This window comes from Talpa occidentalis, unplaced genomic scaffold, assembly GCF_014898055.3.
Source record: "Talpa occidentalis isolate TD23 unplaced genomic scaffold, MPIMG_talOcc4v2.1 talOcc4.128, whole genome shotgun sequence".
Taxonomy (NCBI): domain Eukaryota; kingdom Metazoa; phylum Chordata; class Mammalia; order Eulipotyphla; family Talpidae; genus Talpa; species Talpa occidentalis.
In genome coordinates, this window is record NW_023601300.1 from 1,548 (window position 1) to 23,036 (window position 21,489).

A 21,489-nucleotide genomic window follows, 5' to 3' on the forward strand; every position below is an offset into this window, starting at 1 on the left:
AAACAAGCGAGTACATGTATTTATGTATATAGTTTGTCATGACATATTTTCAGATATTCAGGAGGAAAATCATTTCCAAAAAAGAGAAGAAAACTACTTCGCCTCTTGACTACAAAGGATTAAAAATCCCAAAGTAGAGTTTGGCCAAGTTCAAAGCTTTGAAAAGCTCAATCATGATCCAGAAATGGGCAGATAGTCTTCACCATTAATCCAAACCTCACTAGCAGAAAATTCAGTAATTGCACAGGCTTCAAATAAAAGGCAGAAAAAAGCAGCTTCAAATGACAAGTAAACCAGAAGCAAATGGAAACCCACTCATGTCAAAGAGGTCTTTGCGGGGCTGCTCTCTGCGCTGCTGCCGGAGGCCATCCCGGCCTGCAGAGGGAGGTGCTGGGTGTTGACATAGGTGGGGGCTTCTCCTGTGGGGACCACTTGTGCTTTCCCCTCTGGCATGCTGTAGATGTCCAAGGACCCTAAACAAGAAAACAAACCCTTTCATCTCTTACAATGGTAATACTATTTCTTCATCTGTTGCTAAGCCACCCAGCATTTCATAGAGAAAAGCTTACAGAAAACTGCGGCTTCAATTCCCCTCTTCTGACTTTGTTCTGAACACTGTTGTGTTCTGGTTAGGATGCTTTCCAGTCCTTCCTGTCACAAGGAGACCTGCGCACCCACGACGGGGACCAGCCATGATGGGGACCAGCCATGATGGGGAGGGGCCTTCCCAAGACTCGGGGCTTGCTGATTCAGGCCTGGGGCGCAGAGCAGGCATAGCTGTGGGAGAAGCTGCCTTGGTCTCTTCACCCCCTTTTTCTAAGGCCCTGAGATAAATAACCGAGCAATACAAGTCTTACTGCTATTGCTCTTTTTGCTAAGTGTAAGTCACTGCTTTAGAATTAAGTGACTTCTGGCAATGCCGTGCAAGGGCTGTTTTATAAAGTTACTTCATGATGAACTGAGATACTCTCCTAATAAAATGGAGTGGCCTGTATCTCCTGGGACTTTCTCGCTGGCCTGGCTGAGCTGGGGGTGGTGTCCCTGCTTTTGTCACTGAGGTGACTGAGGACTTGCCGGAGAACACGTATGTGGGTCACTATGTGATTCTTCTGTGATAGCCTGTTTCTCACACATGTGGACATATTCTCAAGATCACCCTTTGACCTTCACATCTCTGGAAAGAGGTTTCCTTTCACACCCTGAGGGCATTGCAGTGCTGAAGCTTCTCAATCTAGAAAGAGTCCACTAGGGGATTTTATTTTTTTTATATATTTATTTACTTATTTATTTTTTAAAAGATTTATTTATGCATACAAGAGTTGGGGTGCAGGCCAGAGGTGTGGGGGGTGAGAGGATTCACCAGAGACAGAGTGGGGAGCAGAAGAAGCAGATTGACTGAAATACACTGCTGAGGGGTGAGACAGGAGAGGTCAGCTCCCTGGCTACGGACTGAACTTGTGCTGCAGTAGCTGAGGATTGCTTCATAGACTTAACGCTGTGAGCCACCATGGGGGCCCCACTCGGGAATTTTAAAGATGTATTCCCACAGGCTGTGGGGAACAGCTTCAGGCAGGCACACTACTGTCTCCAGCCTGTAAGTATCCTCCTAACATCCCTTTGCAGGGCAGCAGCTTCTGCAGAGTCCGGCACCTAGGCCACTCCTACTCCTAAGATGGCTGCTGCCCAGGCTGCTCCTGGCTCCCGTGTCCTGGTGAGTGCAGACTGTCTGTGTTTCTCAGCTTTGTGTGTTCCAGCAAGTCAGTCTGCAAAGGAACTTTCCAAGCTAATTTTTTTAAAGGAGAAGATGAAATAGCCAATGAATAATTTCCTGATGCTGGCCTTTCCCCACAGCAGACAATGGCAGGTACTGAGTCAGGAAGGGAGACGTAGCCCCTCACGGACACCTGGGATCAATTCCATTTAGGGGGATTCACTGCTGACAAAGCAGCAAGGACATTCGGTACAACTTACTTGTTGTACAGAAAAGGGAACTTAATGCTTTCAAATAAGACCTTGAAATGTATTGAGAGTGGCGAGTCTCCAGTTCCAAGCTAGAGCCATGTTTGCTCTGGTGAGTTTCTCCCATTGTCCTTTTTTGATCCAACCAGAGAACGTCAATACTTGAAAATTTAAAAATAAGCCTGATGAATAATTTTTCAAAAAATTAAGTATCTAATGGAAATAATGTCTCTTTTAGTCTACAGCAGTTATCTTATGTCTATGTACCCCTGTATATAAATAAATTTTAAACATATATAGAACAGAAGTGAAAACATAGTGAAAAACTGTCCCTGGCAAAGTCATGCCACTTTGTCCTATTCTGAGGCCATGCCGTGTGGGAGTTCTGCAGGATTTGTTTCACTGAGTGGGTAGCCTTGGTGGTCTTCTGGCTGGGGGAGGCAAGCCAGGAAACTCCCCAAGGAGGAAATTTTCAAATGCATTGTTATTTGTTTCCTGGCACAAATCACTGTAGTGAAGGGAAAACCCTAATGTTAAAGCAATAAATGTTTAAATGTATATACAGAGAAGCATAAATTAGATCTCCAGTCATTAAACTAACTCGTTGCTCCATCTCCTTCAGACCCTGTAGAGTTAGTAGTCCAGGCCCTAGAGGTATTGGAAGATTTATAGAAATGTTTCAGGAGAGAACGAGTTTAAAATTATATGGAACTTTCAAGTGTGTGTGTGGGGGGGGTAGAAAATAACTGTCTAGAGGGTAAAGCCTTGGTTAGCAGTTAGCATTTAGTTCTAAGTCATGTCTGCTCTATTTCTCACATGGGACGCAGGTGCACATGAATACTTTGATAAGCTATGAGCATCCTCCCCAAGTGCCCAGGCCCTACAGGGGTTGTATCCCTGGGGCCATCTCTGCCTGAGGAGGGTGTCACATTTATTCCTGGGTGAGTGAGGCAGAGAGGGAGAACTACTAGTTACTAGATTGGAGGACATAGGGGCTCAGCCCCTGCAGGTGGACACTTAGGGGTAGCATAGAAAACACTTCAGAGATTCCCAACCAACTCCAGTTTGAAATGGATGGAGGCGCCCCTGGGAGGTCACTGCCTGGGCAGCACCCCTGGCCAGCAATCCCTCCAGTGGAGGGAGCTGGACCGTCTCCAGGGGCATGACCGCAGGGGCTGCTGAGGAGAGCAAGCCAGCCCTTGCATCATCTCAGGAAGACCAGCGACATCCCAGACAGCCCTTTATTTCATCTCTACAATCATGTGGGGACCTGCAGCCCCACAGACAGCAGGTATTTCTGTGGATACTCCACCACTCCCCAGGAGATGACCCAGAGGGAGGGGAGCACTTTACTTTGCTATTTTTCATTTCTTACCAGCCTCCCCACATCTCTCACCTTGCCTGACAGGTGTTTGCTGCCAGTCTTCACCAAACGGGTCTCCGAAGTGTCGTCCCTGGTAGTAAGTTTGCTCTTTTCCTGCAAACTATAAGCACACGTTAACACATAAAGGGGAAAAAAATCACTCTGTTCTCATGTCCTCATCTTTGAGAGCCGCGGTAGTGTACAGAGATCACTGCACTCCTGATCACACCCAGATTTCCCTTCATGCAGCACAATGGGTGTGAACATTTGGGAAATAAGCTTGTGTGGGTGTGAAGAGGCTGCATCTCATCAAGAATGCACACTCCCTGTTCTTTTCACTACTTCACAACCCTCCCTATGTGTGGCCATAAATTGAGCTCCTCCAAATGCAGCTGCAACACTCAAATGACCAAAAAGAAATTCCAGCTGGAGAAGCCCTACGAGTCAGAACACGCCCCCATACACCCTCATATCACCATTCATGCCCAGGCAAGCCCCCACAGTTGATTCTGTGTCAGAGGTGTGGACACTGGATTTCAATGCTATTTTGCCACATTTATTGGTGCTATTGTCACTCAGTAAGGTAGACATTAAATGGATATAATAACTCTAGAGAAAATTGCCACAGTAGTATTTTGAGTTGGAGAGAAAATCAGAGAAATGAGTTAAATAGAAAAACTTACAAAATTCTCACCATTTTAAAAACTTATAGCCACTTTCTTTTCAGAGACACCAAAGCATTTAAAAAGCCTCAGACTCTCTCTCCTCCTGATTAAGATCACAGTTTAATAGGATGTTTCCTAGGATGGAGAGAGGAACCTCAGACTCAAACCTCAGGAATCACAATTGCATTCCAAGATTTTGACTAATAACATGTGATGTGGAAACAAGAGGCTCCCCTAATTTTCTCCTTTATGAAATCCAAGGGGAGAAAGTTTGTGAGTTATTCGGACAAAGATTATCTGAAACACCAGCCTGAAAATAAAGTTCAGTTAACCACCATCCAAGGAGGAATGAGTAAGTTTACCTGGGCTGTGTCAGGAGCCTGGGGTCTGGCTTTCAGTCGGGCATCCACAAACCCCCCTGGAGGGGGTGTCTTACTTGGAATGCTGTTATAATATGGGCGATCCGAGGCCTCTCCCTCCTCTTCTGTCCACGGCTCGTCCAGACTCTGCATTCTGTTAAATCAGGATTTTCAGGGGGCCAAAAGTTAGCTTGCAATCAAAACCAACAATTCTAATGTCTGTTATCACCCCTCAAGCATCTAGGTCTCAGGCATGTGTGGAAAGCAAATGAGGGTTTAGTCAAATATGTCTGCCTTATTTATAGCTCTACTCTTTGGGAAATTCCAGTCATATCTGAAACAGGAAAGGACTTTTTTAAAAGTACATTTTAATTAGGAAAGAAAGAATTTATATTTAAAAATAACTAGATCCCTAGACACAGACACACATTTCCTAAATCATGAAATTTATCCAACACAAAATCAACTAATAAATGGAGATTTAGTGGTAATAGGGGAAATGACAAATTAAGGAGCTCTGAAAACTCTCTCCTCAAAAGCAACAGGAGAGCTAACAAAAAAAATTTTTTTTCCCACAATTAACTTTTCATAAACCTGGAAATTAACCAGATGTTTGCAGCAATGAGGGAGTATTTATTAAAAACAGAACAAAAAAACAGCTGTAAGAATAGCACTTTTGTGGCATTTTATCTTGCCATTTTACCTTCCAATCTTCATAGTAGCCTTGAAAACCAACAGAGCATATGCAGGGATCACCAGCAGCTGGACAGTCAGGGAAGGGTGCAGCACAACATTGAGGAACCTTGGAAGTCCCATCTCTGAGAACTGTTAGTCTATGGACCATCTGGTCATTCTCTAGAAGGCCCTACCCCAGGGCCATCTTTGTTTCATGTGATATAGCACTTGCCTAGAGGGGAATAAGCCTCTTCCACAGGACTTTTGTAAAAAAAAAAATTAGAGGCAACTGTTTTAACATCACAGCTCCCTGAGGCAGTGGATAACATTTGGGTCAAAGAGCAGCCTAATCAGAAAGCTTAAAAAGACAAGATAGGAAATGAGATGTCCATAGGGACTTTAATAAGCTTCTACAAACTTCTAGAAATCTACAAGGTCACATGCATGATAGGGTAGTGTGCATGTATAGGGCTGTGTGCCTGCTCAGGCAAGGGGTGAAGAGTTCCTAGTTCTCCTCTCTGGCTGACCTTATAACCTGTACAAGCAGGAAATGGAGACTTAGCAAGGTGTGCCCAAGACAGAAACACAGCCTCTCAGCAAAGACTGGGAGAATGAACATTCCCAGGCATTTAATGAAACCTCCATAATGTTAACTAATAAGTGAACTACACAGAGTCGTCAGTAGCCATATATGACAAGAAATACAGACTTTACGGTGTTAGTTTAGAAAACTCATTAAAACAAGCAGTCACAACCCGAGGAGAAGAGAAATCTAATTTGGCACATTATATTATTTAAACCTTTCAATTTCAACAAAAAAATATGAAGCATGCAACGACAACAAAAAAGTGAAACATGCAAAAGCCAAGAGCGTATGGTAACATAAGAAAAACACCATCAATGAAACTGCCCCCAGGGAAACTCACATTTTGGGCTAACTAGACAAAAATTTTAAATCAGTTACTTTAAATATGTTCTGAGAATTAAAAAAAAAAAAACCACACGCAGAAAACTAAACACCAAGGAATGTTGTCTAACCAAGTAGGGAATATCAATATAGAGACAGAAATAATTTTTAAATAAACAATTAGGTATTCTAAAGTTGAAAACTGTAACAACTGAAATAAGAAATTCTTTAGAGGGGCTCAACATCAGGTTTCCACAGGCAGAAGAAAGCACAATGAATAAAGAAAGAAAAACAGAATTTAGAAAAACGAACAGCCTAGAGACCTCTGGGATGCCGTTAAGGAAACCGATCAACCCATGATGGCAGAAGAGTAGGAAAGGAGAGACAGAAAGCGGCAGAAGATCTTTTGAAAAACAATGACCAAAAACTTCCCAAAATTAATGAAAAGCACTGATTACAACCAAGACTCTCAAAAAAAAAAAAAAAAAAAAAGCCCCAAGTAGGATAAACTCAAATTATTATAGGACAGGGAGAGGGGCAGCCCAAACCCTGCAAACCTGCCTATTCTAAATGGGCTCTGCCATCCGCCGCATCAACACAAAACATATGACACTTTAATGGGAAGGAACTTTAATAAAAACTAGGAAACAATACAGGTGAGGCAAAGAGTCTAGTTTCTAAATGAAGCACCCAAAGTTACCCATCCCCTCGTGGGTAAAAGTCCATCCATATGGGGTCGGCCCAGAGCAAGGCCCCAAAGCCTGCCACAAGTCTAAAACATCTTCCAGTGGGGACCCACAGAAAAGGGTCACAAACAACCGGACAAGCCCGGAAGGAAAAGAGCAAAATCAACATCAAGATAAAAGCTGCCATGGTCACCTCCCCACAGGTCTCACCCACATCTGTGTCACCCAGTCCACGACCAAAAGACAAGCGCTCTCAGCAAACAAAGACAAAAATAAAGTCTCTTTCAAGACAGGTGAAAATTTCCAAGAGATGACAGAAACTGTTAGGGGGAAAAGGATGTCCCAAAGCAAATTCCATATAGGCTTTGTGGACTCCACCCCCACCCCAGGTCAAAGCCAAAGACACTGGGAACTCCAAATCCCATCACCACCAAAGGGAAGGTGGCTGGGACCTGAGGGTGGGGTTAAGCAGCCAGGTGGATACAAAAGGCAGACACGTGGGCTTTGGGGGCTCTCCATTTTTGGGCTCTTGGCCAGCAGCAGCGTCCGGTCAGCTCTGAGAGTGACTTTGGGGTTTCCAGGTCGTCGGATTGGGTAGGACGCATTAAAGACTTTATTTCCCTATTTTCGTCCTGAGTTGTACATTTTCCTTATTTCCTTTTCTCTTGTAAATAAACCTTTTATTAACCTTTTGCATGTGTCTGTAGTAGAGTATTCATAAGTCCCTTTAAAGCGCGCGGGTGAGGACCCACAGCCAGGAACCCGTTTAATATCGGGGTTGCTCTATAACAAAACCTCCACACTAATGAAGGCAACAGCAGATATTGCTTCTGGACTAAGTCACAGAATGTGACTCTAGAGGTTGGGGAAAAAGGGAAAAGGGAAATGTAAATTTAGGAGAACTAAAGTTTTATTCACAGTAAATATACTAAGATAGCAAGCTTTTCTTATGCAAATTCTATCAAGGATAAAGTACTGAATACTAAATATGCCCATTTTATTTCCTTTCAATTTAATTTAATTTTTTTGCATTTTAAAAAGATAGGTTTATTAGGAAAAGGAGAAAAGTAGAGGCACCTGCATAGTCATAGGCAGGCAGGAGACCTGTTTTACTTCCTTTTTAATGCTTGATGCTACATGAAATATTCTTAATGCCCTTAGGAAACTCAATGGTAGACCCTGAACATTTTTGTAATAAACTAAATGGTTTATAAATCTTGTTCTTATTTACTATTTCGCCTAACATTTAAAACTGCCCAACCACACTTATTCCTATCTTACAGAGAAAATCTCTGAGATGCAGATCAGATTAGAATTATTCAGGACCACAGAAAAGGCTATGAGCTCTGAGGCCGCAGAGACCAGCACATCAAAAGGGTCACTGCAGCCCCGAGTACAGGACCTCACCGAGGGAGGCTCTGAGTCGGGTTCGGGCTGACTACGATGGCAAGGACATTGGGAAGTGCGTGACCTGCATGATGCAGACCCAAGGAGGCGACATGTGGATTTATCACGTGCACAGAGGAGCCAGAACGAGCACATATTACAATGTTTTGTGTAACCTTGGCTACTATCACTATAGTTTCAAGAAAATGCTTTTCTGAACATTCAGCTCATTGCCCACATGTTGCCTACCAATGTCCGTTTCTTGAGCCCCAGGCCAGCATTGGCCAGGCATCCCCAAGCCCAGAAAACACTGGGCTAGCACAGGCCAGGCGTCCCCAAGCCCAGAAAGCTTAGTAAGCCCAGTGCATCTCATGGCATCTATCAAGAGCTCACCTGGGGTGGCAGTTTGTGGTTTTCTCCTTCTGAGTGTAAGGAAGGTAGTAAAACACAGAAAGGGCACTGTGCCACTCACCGGTCATGGAGAGCAGGAATCTTGGAAGGACACTGCAGGTATTGCTTAAACCGGAGCTCGAAGGCTTGCCCGATGGAGCCAATGACGTCCTGGGCCAACCCATCACAGCATTCCAGAATGTGACAAGCTTTGAGAGCAAGGGACATGGGCCTGTTAGAGACAGACACTGACACTTCCCAGGTCCCCTGCAAGGAACCCTTCCTGACAAAGATGAGTCTAAAGCAACCTCATTAATGAGTGTGACCATCCCACAACTCCCTGCACCTTGCCTACTTTGAGACTGGACACTCATGTAGGTTCTCAGAAAAGCATGTTTTGCTAAAGTGTGATAAAAGTTAGGGGTGTCAGTCAGAGCAGGGGCCCTCAGAGGCCTGGAGCAATCTGTGACTGCTTTATGGTGGCAAGGGTGCTGAGGTAGGTTCTGTTCCCCTTCACAACAGTTCAATTATGTGTCCTGGAGTGCACAGTTCTGGTATTATTTTGGGGGGGACTCTTTGGACCTCACAGATCAGGATATCTGGCTTCTTGAGTTAAAATTTTCAGTGATTGTTTCTTTATATTAAGTTCTTTCTAGCATCCTTCTGGGCCCCCTGTGATATGGTATCATTTTGCTTTACATTATCCCAAAGAGTTCTTATACTGTGTTTTATTTTTTTTTAATTTTATTGTTCTATTTGTGTTTTCTCTGCCACTGTGCATTCAAGTTCTCTGATTCTCTCCATTGCTTGTATTTGCCTACTGTTGGGGCCCTCTGAAAGGTCCATGCAGGGGGCCGGAATGCAGAAGCCAACCAGGAAGCCCACCTGGGGGGCAGGAATGCGGATACCTGCCTGGAGGACTCAGACAATGAGCCTCCCCCCTCCCCCTACGAGTCTCATCTCAGACAAAGAACCTCTACCTGCCCCACAAACTTTTCCCGCCAGAGGAGCCCAACTACCCACCTGACCTCTCCTCACCCTATAAAACCCTGCTTCCCCTAACAACGTGCGCGGCTTCACTGACCCTCACCTTGGGTGCGTGAGGTCCGCCCGGGGTGCAATAAACTTTCCCTCCCTTTGAGAAATGTAGCCTGGCTCTCCTTGTCTTTACCGCGCCGAACCTTTTACCCTCGATCATATTTTTTAATTTAGTTATAACATTTTTTAGCTCCATTAATTCTATTTGTAGCAATGTCATGTTTTCTCTCTTACTGTGTTTCAGTTTCTGATCATCTTTTTTTTTTTTTTTTCTAAATTCAAAGCATGGGTCTAACTTTTAACTTAAACTCATCAGGCAGATTTTGTAGTTCTATAGGATTGAGATCGTTCTCTGGGTTTTTTGTTACAACATCTGTGGTATGGTCTTCTCTCTCTTCATTTTTCGTTTGTATAGATTATGTGATAAGGAGTTTCCTTTTCTTGTCTCAATAAATTGGCTTTATACCAAGTTTACAAGTAGCTGGGTATAATCCTAGGTTTTTTTACCCAGGATCTTTAGGTGTCTGTTATTTGATAGACTGCTCTGCTAACCAGGGCATTTGTGCCAGAAGGGATGGAAGTTAGGAAGAAACCAGGGCAAGAGAGAACCAAAAACTCACTTCCAATGAGGACCTGGGTACAAGCTGCCTAAGATGTTATAAGTTCCAAGATGGGTGGTGGGAATCCATAGTGACCCTTTCCTTAAGCCAATTCCTCAGTCAAAACATCTCAAACAATCTGATGTAAGCTTTGACTTCAAGTTGTGGTAGAGCAATAAATGTAGCACTTTGAGAGGACTTAAGTTGAGACAGGGTCACAGCTAGAATTTGTTCTCTTTGGCTTTTGAATAAGAAGAATTACCCAGGTTCTTGCACCTGTTGTTAAGACCCAGGGGCTTTGAACTCTGGTTAATGACAGCATACCATTTGGTTGTTATCTCTTTTGTAAGCCACAAAGTTTGTGGTAATTAGTTACAGCAGTCATGAGGACATGATAAAACATGTCTGTTACATACAACCATGAAGACAAAAATGTACAATAAAGGGGACAACAGAGGATGATGAGTATAGAGTGATAAGGATGACCAGGCAAGGCCATCTAGAAGCTGACATTGGAGAAGAAGCCTCAAGGAATTCAGAGAATAAACCAAGGGAAGATCTGGGGCGAGAATGCACCAAGTAGGGGTCCCAGCTGGTACAAAACCCTGAGGCACATGCTTGCCCAAGTCAGAGGTCAGTGGAGTCAGAGGGGAAGTTAGGGGTGTCATAGGAGATGAGAAATGGTAACAGAGTAGGGGTGAGCACACACAGGGTCCTGTGGATGCGGCGATGATGTGAATGAGCAGAGACAGGATCACACCAACATTAAAAAAAAACATCTTTCTGGGCCCTCACAGAGAAAAGATCTCAGCAGAGCCAGCTCATGAATCAGTTAATCTGACTGGAATTCAGGGGCAATGCACCCCATGTTTGCACCCACCCTTGTTAGCATCCTGGGGTTGGAGCTTTTATTTTATAAATGATCAAAGAAATGGGGTGGTAGGTGTGGAGGAAGGGTCTATGCCTCTAGTCCCCGACCTAATCTGTGTTGGAGGCCCCAGCAGCTTTGGGGGTATAAGGAAACATGGCATGAGCTTGGGGTGGCTTAGTCGGCAGTGGATGCAATAAGGAGCTGGATTCAGGCAGAAGGACAGGAAGTTTTTTGAAAACTTCCATGTGTCAAGGGGCTATATATCAAGAATATGAGTGGGGCTGCAGGATCCAAATCAGGTTGCCCGAACTATAGCAGGTGTAGCAGGGCATGTGTGTGTTTGCACTACAGTCGCCCAGTGTCTCCTAACTGGCCAGGTGTGTGCCACCCTTAACTGCTGCACACCTCAATCATGGTTACCAGTAAGACATGACACATGCTCACTTTGGTGAAGGGGTTGAGGAAATGAGGGGTATCCAGTAGTAATATTTAGCCAACTATGTACAGACAAGAGGTGACAAGGGTCAAACATTGCTTACCTCTGCGATTAACAGGGTCCTTGGCTACATATGCAACATAGTCTGTTGTGTCCTGCCAAAGAAAAATGAGGTGTCTGTGTCACTATCACAAACAATAGCACAGACGGACACAGTGCAATATGCCCAACGCCAGTCCCCCGAATCAAGTTTCTCAAGCTGTGCAGTGGGCAGGAGTCAAGGGCTTGCTATGAAACACAAGTGCTGAGACAGCAGGTCCGATCAGGCCTGATGTTCCTCATCTACAGTCAGCTGGCCCATGGCACTGGCGCTTCCGTCCATCCATCCTCTGAGCAGCCAGGACCTGAAGGCCAGCGTCCTCTGCCCACTGGGTTACTCAGGAGCTTGAAACTCCGCCGCCTGCATCCTAACTCCCAGATAATCTGACTGACCGGGATTGAACATGGAGCCTAAGCATCTGGGACATTCAAAAGCTCTCTCTCTAACAAGAACCAGGATTGAAAACCCTGTGGGCAGCTCTGTCTACATAGCAACCCTCACATTTGAGCTGGCCTCAGGATGTCTTCAGAGCTGGTTAAAACAAATTGCTGAGCCCCACTCCAATGACGCAAAATGTGCATTTTGACCAGCTTCCAGGAGACACTGCCACTGGTCTAGGGCCACTTGGCGGAACTTCAGACTCGCTGGTCCAAGGTTGGCTACAAACACCCCTCATGGGTGGATGGGATAGAAGAGTTCTTTGCTTCCTGGACAGAAATTGTGATTTAATCCTTTTAAGTTGCTACAAAATGTTAAAGGGGGAGGTCTTGCTGTTTCTCCCCTTGAACTGTTTAAATTCATTTGACCCCTGCATCCACTGCCTCGCAAGCATCTTTGCCAACTTTCCTCCACTAGCTAAAAACTTGACTAATTTTTGCTAAAAAATAAGTTAAAAACTATTTCCAAATAATAATCATACCATCTTTTGGTGACATGATTAACATGATTCTTTCTGTGTTTTCCTGTTTCTGCAATGAGCAGTCACAACTTTATAAACAGAAATAAAAGTTTCATCTAAATAAAAACAGGTGTCTCAGGACCATGGGATCCATGTAGAAGTGTCACCGCATGTGTCAGGTCTGCGTGTCCCTGCCAGCCTCCCATCTGATCAATGCTGGGGGAAGACTGTGACCTCATATGGGTCCAGCAAGCACGTGCATTTCTGTGTCAAAGCCATCAGAGGAGCCAATAATTCTCTTAATTCTTGAAAGTGGGAAGACTTCCCTGAAAAGTTGACATTTCTAACATTCAAAAACAGCTCAGGGGGCAATTGGTCAAGATCTCTGCAGTGACAGCTCTTTCCCAAGAGTTACTGCTTTGATACAAAAGTTCCAAGGCCATTGTGTTCAATATCTGAAAGATTCTCCACCAAGTTCTTTCACTGCTACTCACTTTGGGCAATAGAAAGACCCCTCCTCTCTCTACTGTGCTCCAGAAAAACAAAGGGAAAAGGCAGAATGAATGAGGACTGTGTGGGGTGCCAGGCCCTTTCTGAACATCAGCCCCGACCTCACAAGCACCCAGGAAATCGGGGAGGAAAGGCACTTTCAGCAACTCTCTCGACAGGAGGGGTGTTCCCTGCCGCCATTCTGCAGAATGCAGCCCAGCTAAGCTGCTTTCTCTTCCTGCTCAGCCACTGTCACTGGCTCATTTACAGGCTAACTCTGGAAGGAGAGTGGGAGACAGTCAAACCAATCAATGGCCTGGGCTTCTGGTCATTTCTGTCAAGGAAAAATCTAGTTAAACTCTGAAGGTATTGGCAAAAATCTGGATAGTGACTTGTAATTACAGACACTTTCTGGTTTTAGGAGATGCTAATATCAGAGGGTTCTTAGGGAATACTAGTGATTCTGAAACTGAGATACATGGAACACTTGAGTTGGGCAGGCATGTTCTCCAATATCTGAGATGTCACCAGAATTTCTTTTTAATTTTGTGTCTTCGTTTCCATGATAATCATAAAATTAATGCGAGAATCTCCAGGATCATCTGAACCACTGCTGTGTCATGCAATCTCTGTGCCAAGATTGGCAGTTGGGTTTTCAGCATTATGGGTGCCAGCTTTTAAAGAATGAGAAAAGAACAGTCAGACCAGATGCCTTTGGCTCACGTGAAGCAAATTAATGTCACATTTGTGCACGATGATGTATGATGGAAGCGTGGACTTGAAAAGCAGAGCTCTGTGAAAGAACTGTCTGGTGCCCAGGGCAGTGGAGATCCTGAGCTTGGAAGACTCCACACCATGGCGGCCAATCCCACAGTCCCACTAGGAGCAGAGCTTCCGTTCAGCAAAACTTGATCCATCCTAGTAACCATGTCGCTTGGAAAGTTCCTGCATTTCTGTGTTTACTAGTGTTTAACTTCAAAATGTGATTAGGGCTCACAGTTCAATAAAAAGCACAAACACAAGAAGCCTGTACATAGTTCATTTGCGAATGTATTTGAGTAACAGGATGAATTTGCATCAATACCAGTAGCATAGACAAGGAAATTCTTTTTCAAGCTGTGACTCTAGCCTGAGAAATTGCTGTGGCTCCAAGCGAGACCAGAAACAGACGTGATGTGTCACCATCACTCAGACAGCCCCTCAGAAGCCAGCACTAGCCCTCTCAGGCACAGTGGCAGAGTTACTGTTGTTCAGAACCGTGTTCCTCACATCACGCAGCCTCACAGTGAACGTCCAAGTTCCAAAGACAGGGTCTCTTCTGTATGTATCTGACTCTTTTCTTTCTCCCTGACTTTCTGAGCCTGACCAAGATTCTGGCATTCTTTGGGTGATCACGTAACCCCACTAATAATAATAGGCAATGGTCAGTGTTGTGGTTTTTGTTAAGGGATTAACAGTGTTTTCAATGTGCCTTGACATTTCAAAATAGCATTTTCTTACCTGGTAAACTGAGGCACAACTCTCTAAGTGACATATATACTTGTAGCAGAACAACAAATAGAACTTGGTATTGGTTTTATTTAAAACATCTATTAATCATAATGGTAATAAACTAGTTTGGAATTGGTTACAGACCAGTTGGAAACTCATACATAATGTGAATTCACTTGTATTGGTTAAAATGGAAAGTAACCAGCTTTCCTATCCCCTGGCAACATGACATTTTCTGTCCAGAAGCAGTTCACTGTCCTGTGGACATCTTGGAGGATAAAATAATTCCAAACACCAACCAGTGTGCTGTGCTTTGCCTTTCCACTTTCCAGGTCTCTCTCCCCGTTCCTAGCTCCATCCTTCAGGTGAGGTTTGAGGCAAGCTCTTGATGTAAGTGTGCGCTGCTGCTGCCTTTTATTTTTTCACATTGGGTTACCTTCCAAATTTAAGAAACTATGGTTCCTGTCGCCTCACAGAGCAGCAGCTTTGGGAGCGGCACAGGATGAGAGAGATTACTCAAAGTCCATGTGGAGCAATGAGAAGCCTAGAGTGGCTACACCGGAAGTAATGTGCAGCCTGAAGCCAATGGCAGCTTTGCATTTATTAGTACAAAGGTGGGGCAAGTATGCAGGGTGTGTAGATTTGTGGGGGATGCATCCCAGGATATAAGCTAGGGTGGAGTGACCAGGAACTATTGCCTAGAGAGCTCCATTGTTCCAGCTGGTCAAAGCACATTATTTCTATTCAAATATCTATCTGCCTGCTGTTTGCAGCAGATACTGGTTTCCCAGTATGTTCCACATGCCAGGACTTTTGCCCTTAGTGGGAGGCCTCCTGTCTGACTATACAGTTTTGCTAGATGAGAAAGAACTCTGGGCACTGAGATAATAGCCCTGAGAACAAGGAGGGCTGGGGATCCCAGATCTGGGCAGGCGGTTAGCAGTTGCAGATAGATAGAGATATAGGCAAAGGGAGTGGGGTGCAAACAGGGAATGTGCCTCTTCCACAGATACAATCTCTAGATTGGGTGGGTTTGATTGGAAGACAATAATTAGAAAATGCCACCTCTAAGTCACTGTTCTTTTATTGTAAAAAGGCTACTTAACACAAAAGGACATCTTCCTAGGATATAGAACAGGTTTTGTGAGTAAATTTGACTCTAAGAAAAACAAACTCTGTTGTCCTAATTTTTAAATTTTTCCCTGGACTGGTGAAAACTACCCAGACTAAGAAAAAATAATATGACAACATTCTCAGGGTGAGTTTTTTCTCCCACTCACTGCTGCAAAGGGCTGATATCATTTTCTTGCCAATTCCCTTTGTACCTTGTTCCCTGGACACTGGCTTCCTGCTTCAGTTTTTTCAAAGGCTCAGATTGCCAACAGCAAGCGGGCCCTGGCCCTGCCAGCAGAGGCATGGGTTCTGGGTCCTGCATTCCTGAACACTGAAACTGAACCATGTCATCATGATGTAGCATTCCCAACCAACCAGGGCAGCAAATTCCCTGGTCAGCCCACCTTCTATAGAATATTCCCATTCTGTTCTCCATTCTCTCCTTCTCTCTGCAGCTCCTTCTCTGTTTGCAAAGCAAGCCATTAAAAGATTACAGAGCTAAATTGGGAGGGAAAAAATGCCAACTTTAAATACTTATGAATAAACCAGACTAAGTAAATTCTCAGCCTTTGAGTCGACTTAAAATATAAAGATGAAGGGCCTACCTAACAGAGGTACCACTGAAAAAGAGGAACCAAGCAGGGCACGCAAAGAGTCGGGAGATGAGAATACCTGGTAGCTCTGGAAAACTAGGAAGACACTCATTACTAAGGCTTGAAGGATGGTGGGCACCTTGTTCTGGGTTACTCCTAACAAAATGATACCCAGAAGCAATTTATGAAATCAGGGGGCAAATATTGTAGTTGGCATCATAATTTACTTTCTTTGTAGTGTTTTAAGAAGCATTTATGAAGCAGGACCCATCTCAGAAATTCAAGACAAAGAAAAAGCAAACAACTCAAGGACTTACCGGGTCTCCCCCCGAGGCGAAGGATATGGATTGCATGTGGTGATTTGCTATAATCTGCCGGACACAAACAAGAAGGGAGGTGTTGTTATTACTACACCATGTGTTGGAAAACCAACTGTTTGCTGGCAGACATACAAATCAACAAGGTTTCCTGAAAATTGGTCAAAGAGGTACCTATCTGAAACTAGCAGTTATGAAAGAAACAAAAACATACAGCCTTTATTGGGCTCAGCCGTGTGTCACCAGTCCATCTAGCTGCATTGCCAGAATTGGCACACTAGAATGTCACAACAGGCTGTGATGTATGTAGGAACTACCTTGATCCCATTTTACAGATGAGCAGCCTGAGACCCAGAGGAGGAGTCACTTGCTCCAGGCTCCAAAGTGAGCACCTGGATGGGCTGTGGCCAGATGAGGAGTCTTAACATCCATGTAACTCTATAAAGGAAAGCAGGTCTCACCAAACATTTCTCTCTACACCAAAACATTTTAGATGTGCAATTTCTAATTCCAAAGATGTGGGGTCTTTGATATAGATCCCAAGCTAGAATGGAGAAAGTGTGTGTGTCCCCCATGTTACCCCATTTGTACCAAGCGCATAGAAATTAGAAAGCCTGCATCCGAAACTCAAAATCAGTGCTATCTCGGGCACTCTTCTAATTTATCAATTCAAGAGCCAGCGAGGACATTCCAAGTTAATTTTAAAATGGGAAATTTCCATTAGCATTATAAACTGCAGCATACACTGGAATTTAATAGACACTGAGTAAATTAGAAGCTGCCCTAAATTTAAAAAGCTACATACATCTTCCATGCTATTTTTATCTTTTTAAAGACAATGTAATGACATTGAAGTAAATTTTTGGGGGTGGGAACAGCACTCTGGTCTCTGTCCCAATATAACCAGGTTCATCTGTGAGTGGCCCCTCAGGCCTGTGGGGAGAGAGTAAAAGCCCTAATCCTATTGTCTAATGGATTTTTCTAACGGTGCTTCTGTAAAAGTAGAAGTAAAAGTCTAACCAAATTATAAGATAAAGTAAAATGTTTTAAAATGCCTACTTCAGCAGTTTGCACCTGCAAAACTACTCAGGATCCAGGAAAACTTGAATATATAAAATGAATAAAAACAGTGAGGCTGACTGTTCAGGTATTGTGAGGAGGATCTAGAACTTTTTTCAACATCTGGGGTTGGAGGAATAAATGAAGTGGGGGAGGGGTGGGCATTGCTGACTGTCTGCCTGGAACTATGGAAATCAGTGAGTGTAAACATGCTCCCTGGTAACCCACTTCCAGAGTCAAGAAGTGTGTCATTCACAAGTCAGCTCATTGCCTGTCTTCTGCTGTGTAGACACATTTGAATTCCAGCTCACTGCCAGCAAGGGAGCCCCGGGCTGAAGGCCACCCCCCATTAAAGTCCCCAGGATTTCCCCTTCTTTGACTTCAGAATATCCTGTTGGTACCCAGGACAGCTACTCAGAAACCCACTTTTCCAGCTGAAAGAATGAACCCTCAGAGAAACCTAAGACAGACAGCTCGGAGGAGCCCGGCCTGCCTAACAGCCACTCTGCACGCGGCCTCGCTGTCAGCAAGGAGCCGGCCCACGCAGGCCTGTCACAGGCCACAGCCCCACGACACTCACAACACCGAGAAGCCCAGATAATGAACCACTGATGGAAAAACACTGCCAGTCAACCGCACCGGTCATCCATTTCAAAGGTGAGAAAATGTGGACTGCCAAGCCAAAGCGCCAGGTGTCAGAGAACACCAGGGAGGACAAGGACAGGAAGAGGCGCCTGCACGCATAGGCTGCCCTTTCACATTGTGAGTAGGGCAGTGATTTCATGCACTATCCTCAAGAAAAAGTAATTTATGCAGAATTATATATATATAATCATATTTTAATTATGTATATGTATTATAATTAAATGTAAATACTTAGGTTATAAGCATAATAATTCCTATCATTCGGTGAGCAACCCTTGGAAGTGACCAAACTTTGCAGACTGGGGAAGACGTGACACGATTTGCTCCACGGGGATCCACTACAGCTGGAAGAGAGGTCCCAGGAAACTCCCAGGCGTGGCCCTGGGGGACAGAGCTACAGACCTGTTTGGAGTCTGGCGTGCGCAGGTTTAGGCTGGCTGTGGATATGGTCAGGGAGATGTTCATGCCCGCAAACTGGAGGTTGCTCTTGCCCAAGATGCTGGACAGCATTTTGCTGGGAGGCTGGGAAATCAAGCAGTGTTGTTTAGAGTTTGACTCACTGAAGGACACACTGTCCCAGTCTCTATGCAGTTTCTCTTTCCCACACGCCCATTGCTTCACCCAACCGCCCTCCTTATGTATTCACAGGCAACTGAAAAATCTAGAATGTGCAATAATCAAATTGTAAAATGTCTGATGTACACAGACTGAGATGAGGACCCTCGCAGAGTGTCAGAAGCAGCCTCTGGCATATGGATGTGTCCTATGGGGGATTAAACCTGGGGAAAGTGTCGCTGGCAAGGGCCTACCTGTAGCTCTGCAGGCTCAGAATCATGTTTCATCCCAGAAGAATCATATTACTCATCCTCTAATGAAAGGGACCAGCTCATGGGGCTGATGAGCAACCCCATGGAGTCCTGAGAACTCTGACGGAAATAGAACACAAATCCTCTAGCCAGATTATCCTTCAGGCTGGTCCTCACATAGATGGTTCCATTAGAATCCAATGGACCTGGAGCCAGTAGAAGCATGGATGGACCAGACAGCTCAGCTCTTACTGATGCATCATCTATCAGAAATGTCCTTGGTACAGGAACTGACAGGTGGTGTTTTCCAGGCAGGCATCTTCTTTCTGGGTACCTGAGTGGGCACTGCCCACTCCTGCCTCTCTGTCCACTGCTGACTGCCCCATCCTTCCTTTTCAGATTAGAACTTACCCTCTTTGGGTATGCTAATTAACACTTCTTCTTAACCAGGCATGCACTGTTTTTGAATCTCCTATCAGAATATTTAAAAATAGAAATGCCTGGGTCGCATTCCAGATATTCTGTACCCAAGTGGTAGAGTCCAGAAATTGCCATTGTTTTCACCATTTTCATTATGAAAACCATAAGGAATTCCAGGACTTTCTAGTAGGTACTACCTACTCTAAAAGAGAAGGTTCCCCATCTCTGTTCTCAGATGCCCTCCTAACCCCTGTACTTGGAATCTGGAGTACTACCTGGTTCTTCTTGTCCCCCATAGGCTGACCAGAACATAGGCTAAGCCTCAACCAAAGGTTTTGGTGATTGAGATGCCAGTGGTGGCAGAGGAGGAAGGAAGGAGGGAGAAGACACAGGTAGACACAGCCCAGGCAGTACCTTTCTCTTCTTGAAGGCTCCCTTGGCACCAGGGGCGGCTTCGCAGATGCGGCTGATGGCTTCCCTTGAGAGACAGGAGAGATGGGTTGTCACAAGTCAGTCAGAGCACACACCCCAGAGGCCACACTGCACCTCCCCAGGGGAAAAATAGCCATGGGTTTCCGCATAGCGAACAGACCTGCCAAGTCAGGCGTCATCCAGCCTCCCCTCCACAGCAGAACCCAGCAAAACACAAACCCAGGCACATCCCGCGCTTCTGTTGCCTCATCCTAAGGGTGGACTATGTACGAATGTCATACTTTTTTTTCTTTTAGTTTCGTTAAGATTCTATTTTAAAACTTAGTACTCGCCGACGTTCTCCTGCAGGCCACGGCTGTGGCATGATGCCCAAGCTAATCAAGCGTGCTATCGATCAAGACCCATCTGAGTGAGGCAGAATGCAATTTTAAGAGATTCAGTTCTCTGAGTTTTGTTCCCAGCTTCTGCAGCTAGGGAAATATTATAAAACCAATAGGGCTTTAGAGAAAGAGAGGCACCCAGGAAGACCACAGATGCCCAGATTGAGGCCCATGCTGCTCAGGCCACAGGGGTGCCAGACTGTCCCCAGGAAGCAGGCTGGGGGGTTGGCCAGGCATGCGGGGGAGGGGGTGTGCCAGACAAAGGGCCCAGCAGCGGAGGATCTGACCACGGTCTGCTTGGGTCAGCATGAGGCTAGTGGGGGAGGGAAAGGCCATCCCAAATGGAAGCTGCTGTGGTCCAGATACTGGAGGCAGTGTCCCTTGGGGGCTTGGGACCAGGGAGGACATGGCTGAGGGAGGCACCTGAAAGCAAACCTAGCTCAGGCTGGTGACTGGGTGAGGAATGAGGGGACATATGTACAAGGAGGCTCCAAAGGCAGGAGCCCAGAAAGAAGCCTAGTGAACTTCTCAACTCCCATACCTAGTGAGAGAGCACAGGATAAAATAAACAAACAGGGACTTGGAGACTCACTAAACAATTAAAAAAAAAAAAAAAGATAGGGGTTCTTCAGCAAAATTCCACAAGGTTTCTAGGCTAAATACCACATGAAATTATTTTCTATCATCTAGAGGAAAAATAATTACATCACAATATAATGCTTTTAAGACAAACATGGCCTTGTCAAATCAGGTAAGAGACTATTAAAATAAGCTTTGCCCCGCCCCCACAAAATGCTGTTCAATTCATTACAAGGAGTGGGGAAAGAAATACTATTTTAAAAGTTCAAATGCCATGAAAACCAGAAACTGAATTATCATGACTCTGAAAAAGTTTATTTAAAAGAAATAAATGCTTTTGTTGCTTATTTATTTTATAATAATTGTCATTTATTTTACAATAATTGTCCAACCATAGTTCTTTCAAAATAATCATCCAACCTGCATTCTAAAAACAAATTCTTTATTGAAAGTCAAGTTGTCTCTTTAGAAAACTAATAAACCCAGTGTCTGTACTTTATCTGTTTAATTAAAAAAATAAAAAGTGCACTGCATCTCTGTCCCGTGCTTGTTACATTGTGTGATATATTTAGCTGAGCAAAGTCGGTCAATCTCTGAGGGTCCCAGCAGGCTAGAAAGACGTTAAATTGTAGAAAGTCTCCTGTAAGTCATTCCTTAAATATCCCTAATAAGCATCAGATTTCTTTTCCCATCCACAGACATAGAAGAGGGGAAAAAAATCAGTCTTGGATGACAGTTTCCAAAAGGGTAGCTGTCAAATGTCTAACCTATTATATAAGATAGATGCCATCCACTGTCTGATCTAGTCAGAGCCGGAAACTTCATCGTAGCCT

General features: G+C 44.5%; 1 protein-coding gene across 1 annotated transcript; it reads right to left on the minus strand.

Annotated features, from left to right (window-relative positions):
* Positions 1-315: 315 nt before the first annotated feature.
* LOC119242636 (SHC-transforming protein 3-like) lies at positions 316-19,745 on the minus strand (the record flags this gene model as incomplete). Its single annotated transcript, XM_037508162.1, is given in 9 exon segments — positions 316-342; positions 345-473; positions 3,356-3,443; positions 4,350-4,500; positions 8,473-8,599; positions 11,438-11,489; positions 16,336-16,389; positions 18,442-18,561; positions 19,680-19,745. Coding segments are annotated over 9 exon segments (814 nt in total), but the record flags the coding sequence as incomplete, so codon positions are not given.
* Positions 19,746-21,489: the final 1,744 nt, after the last annotated feature.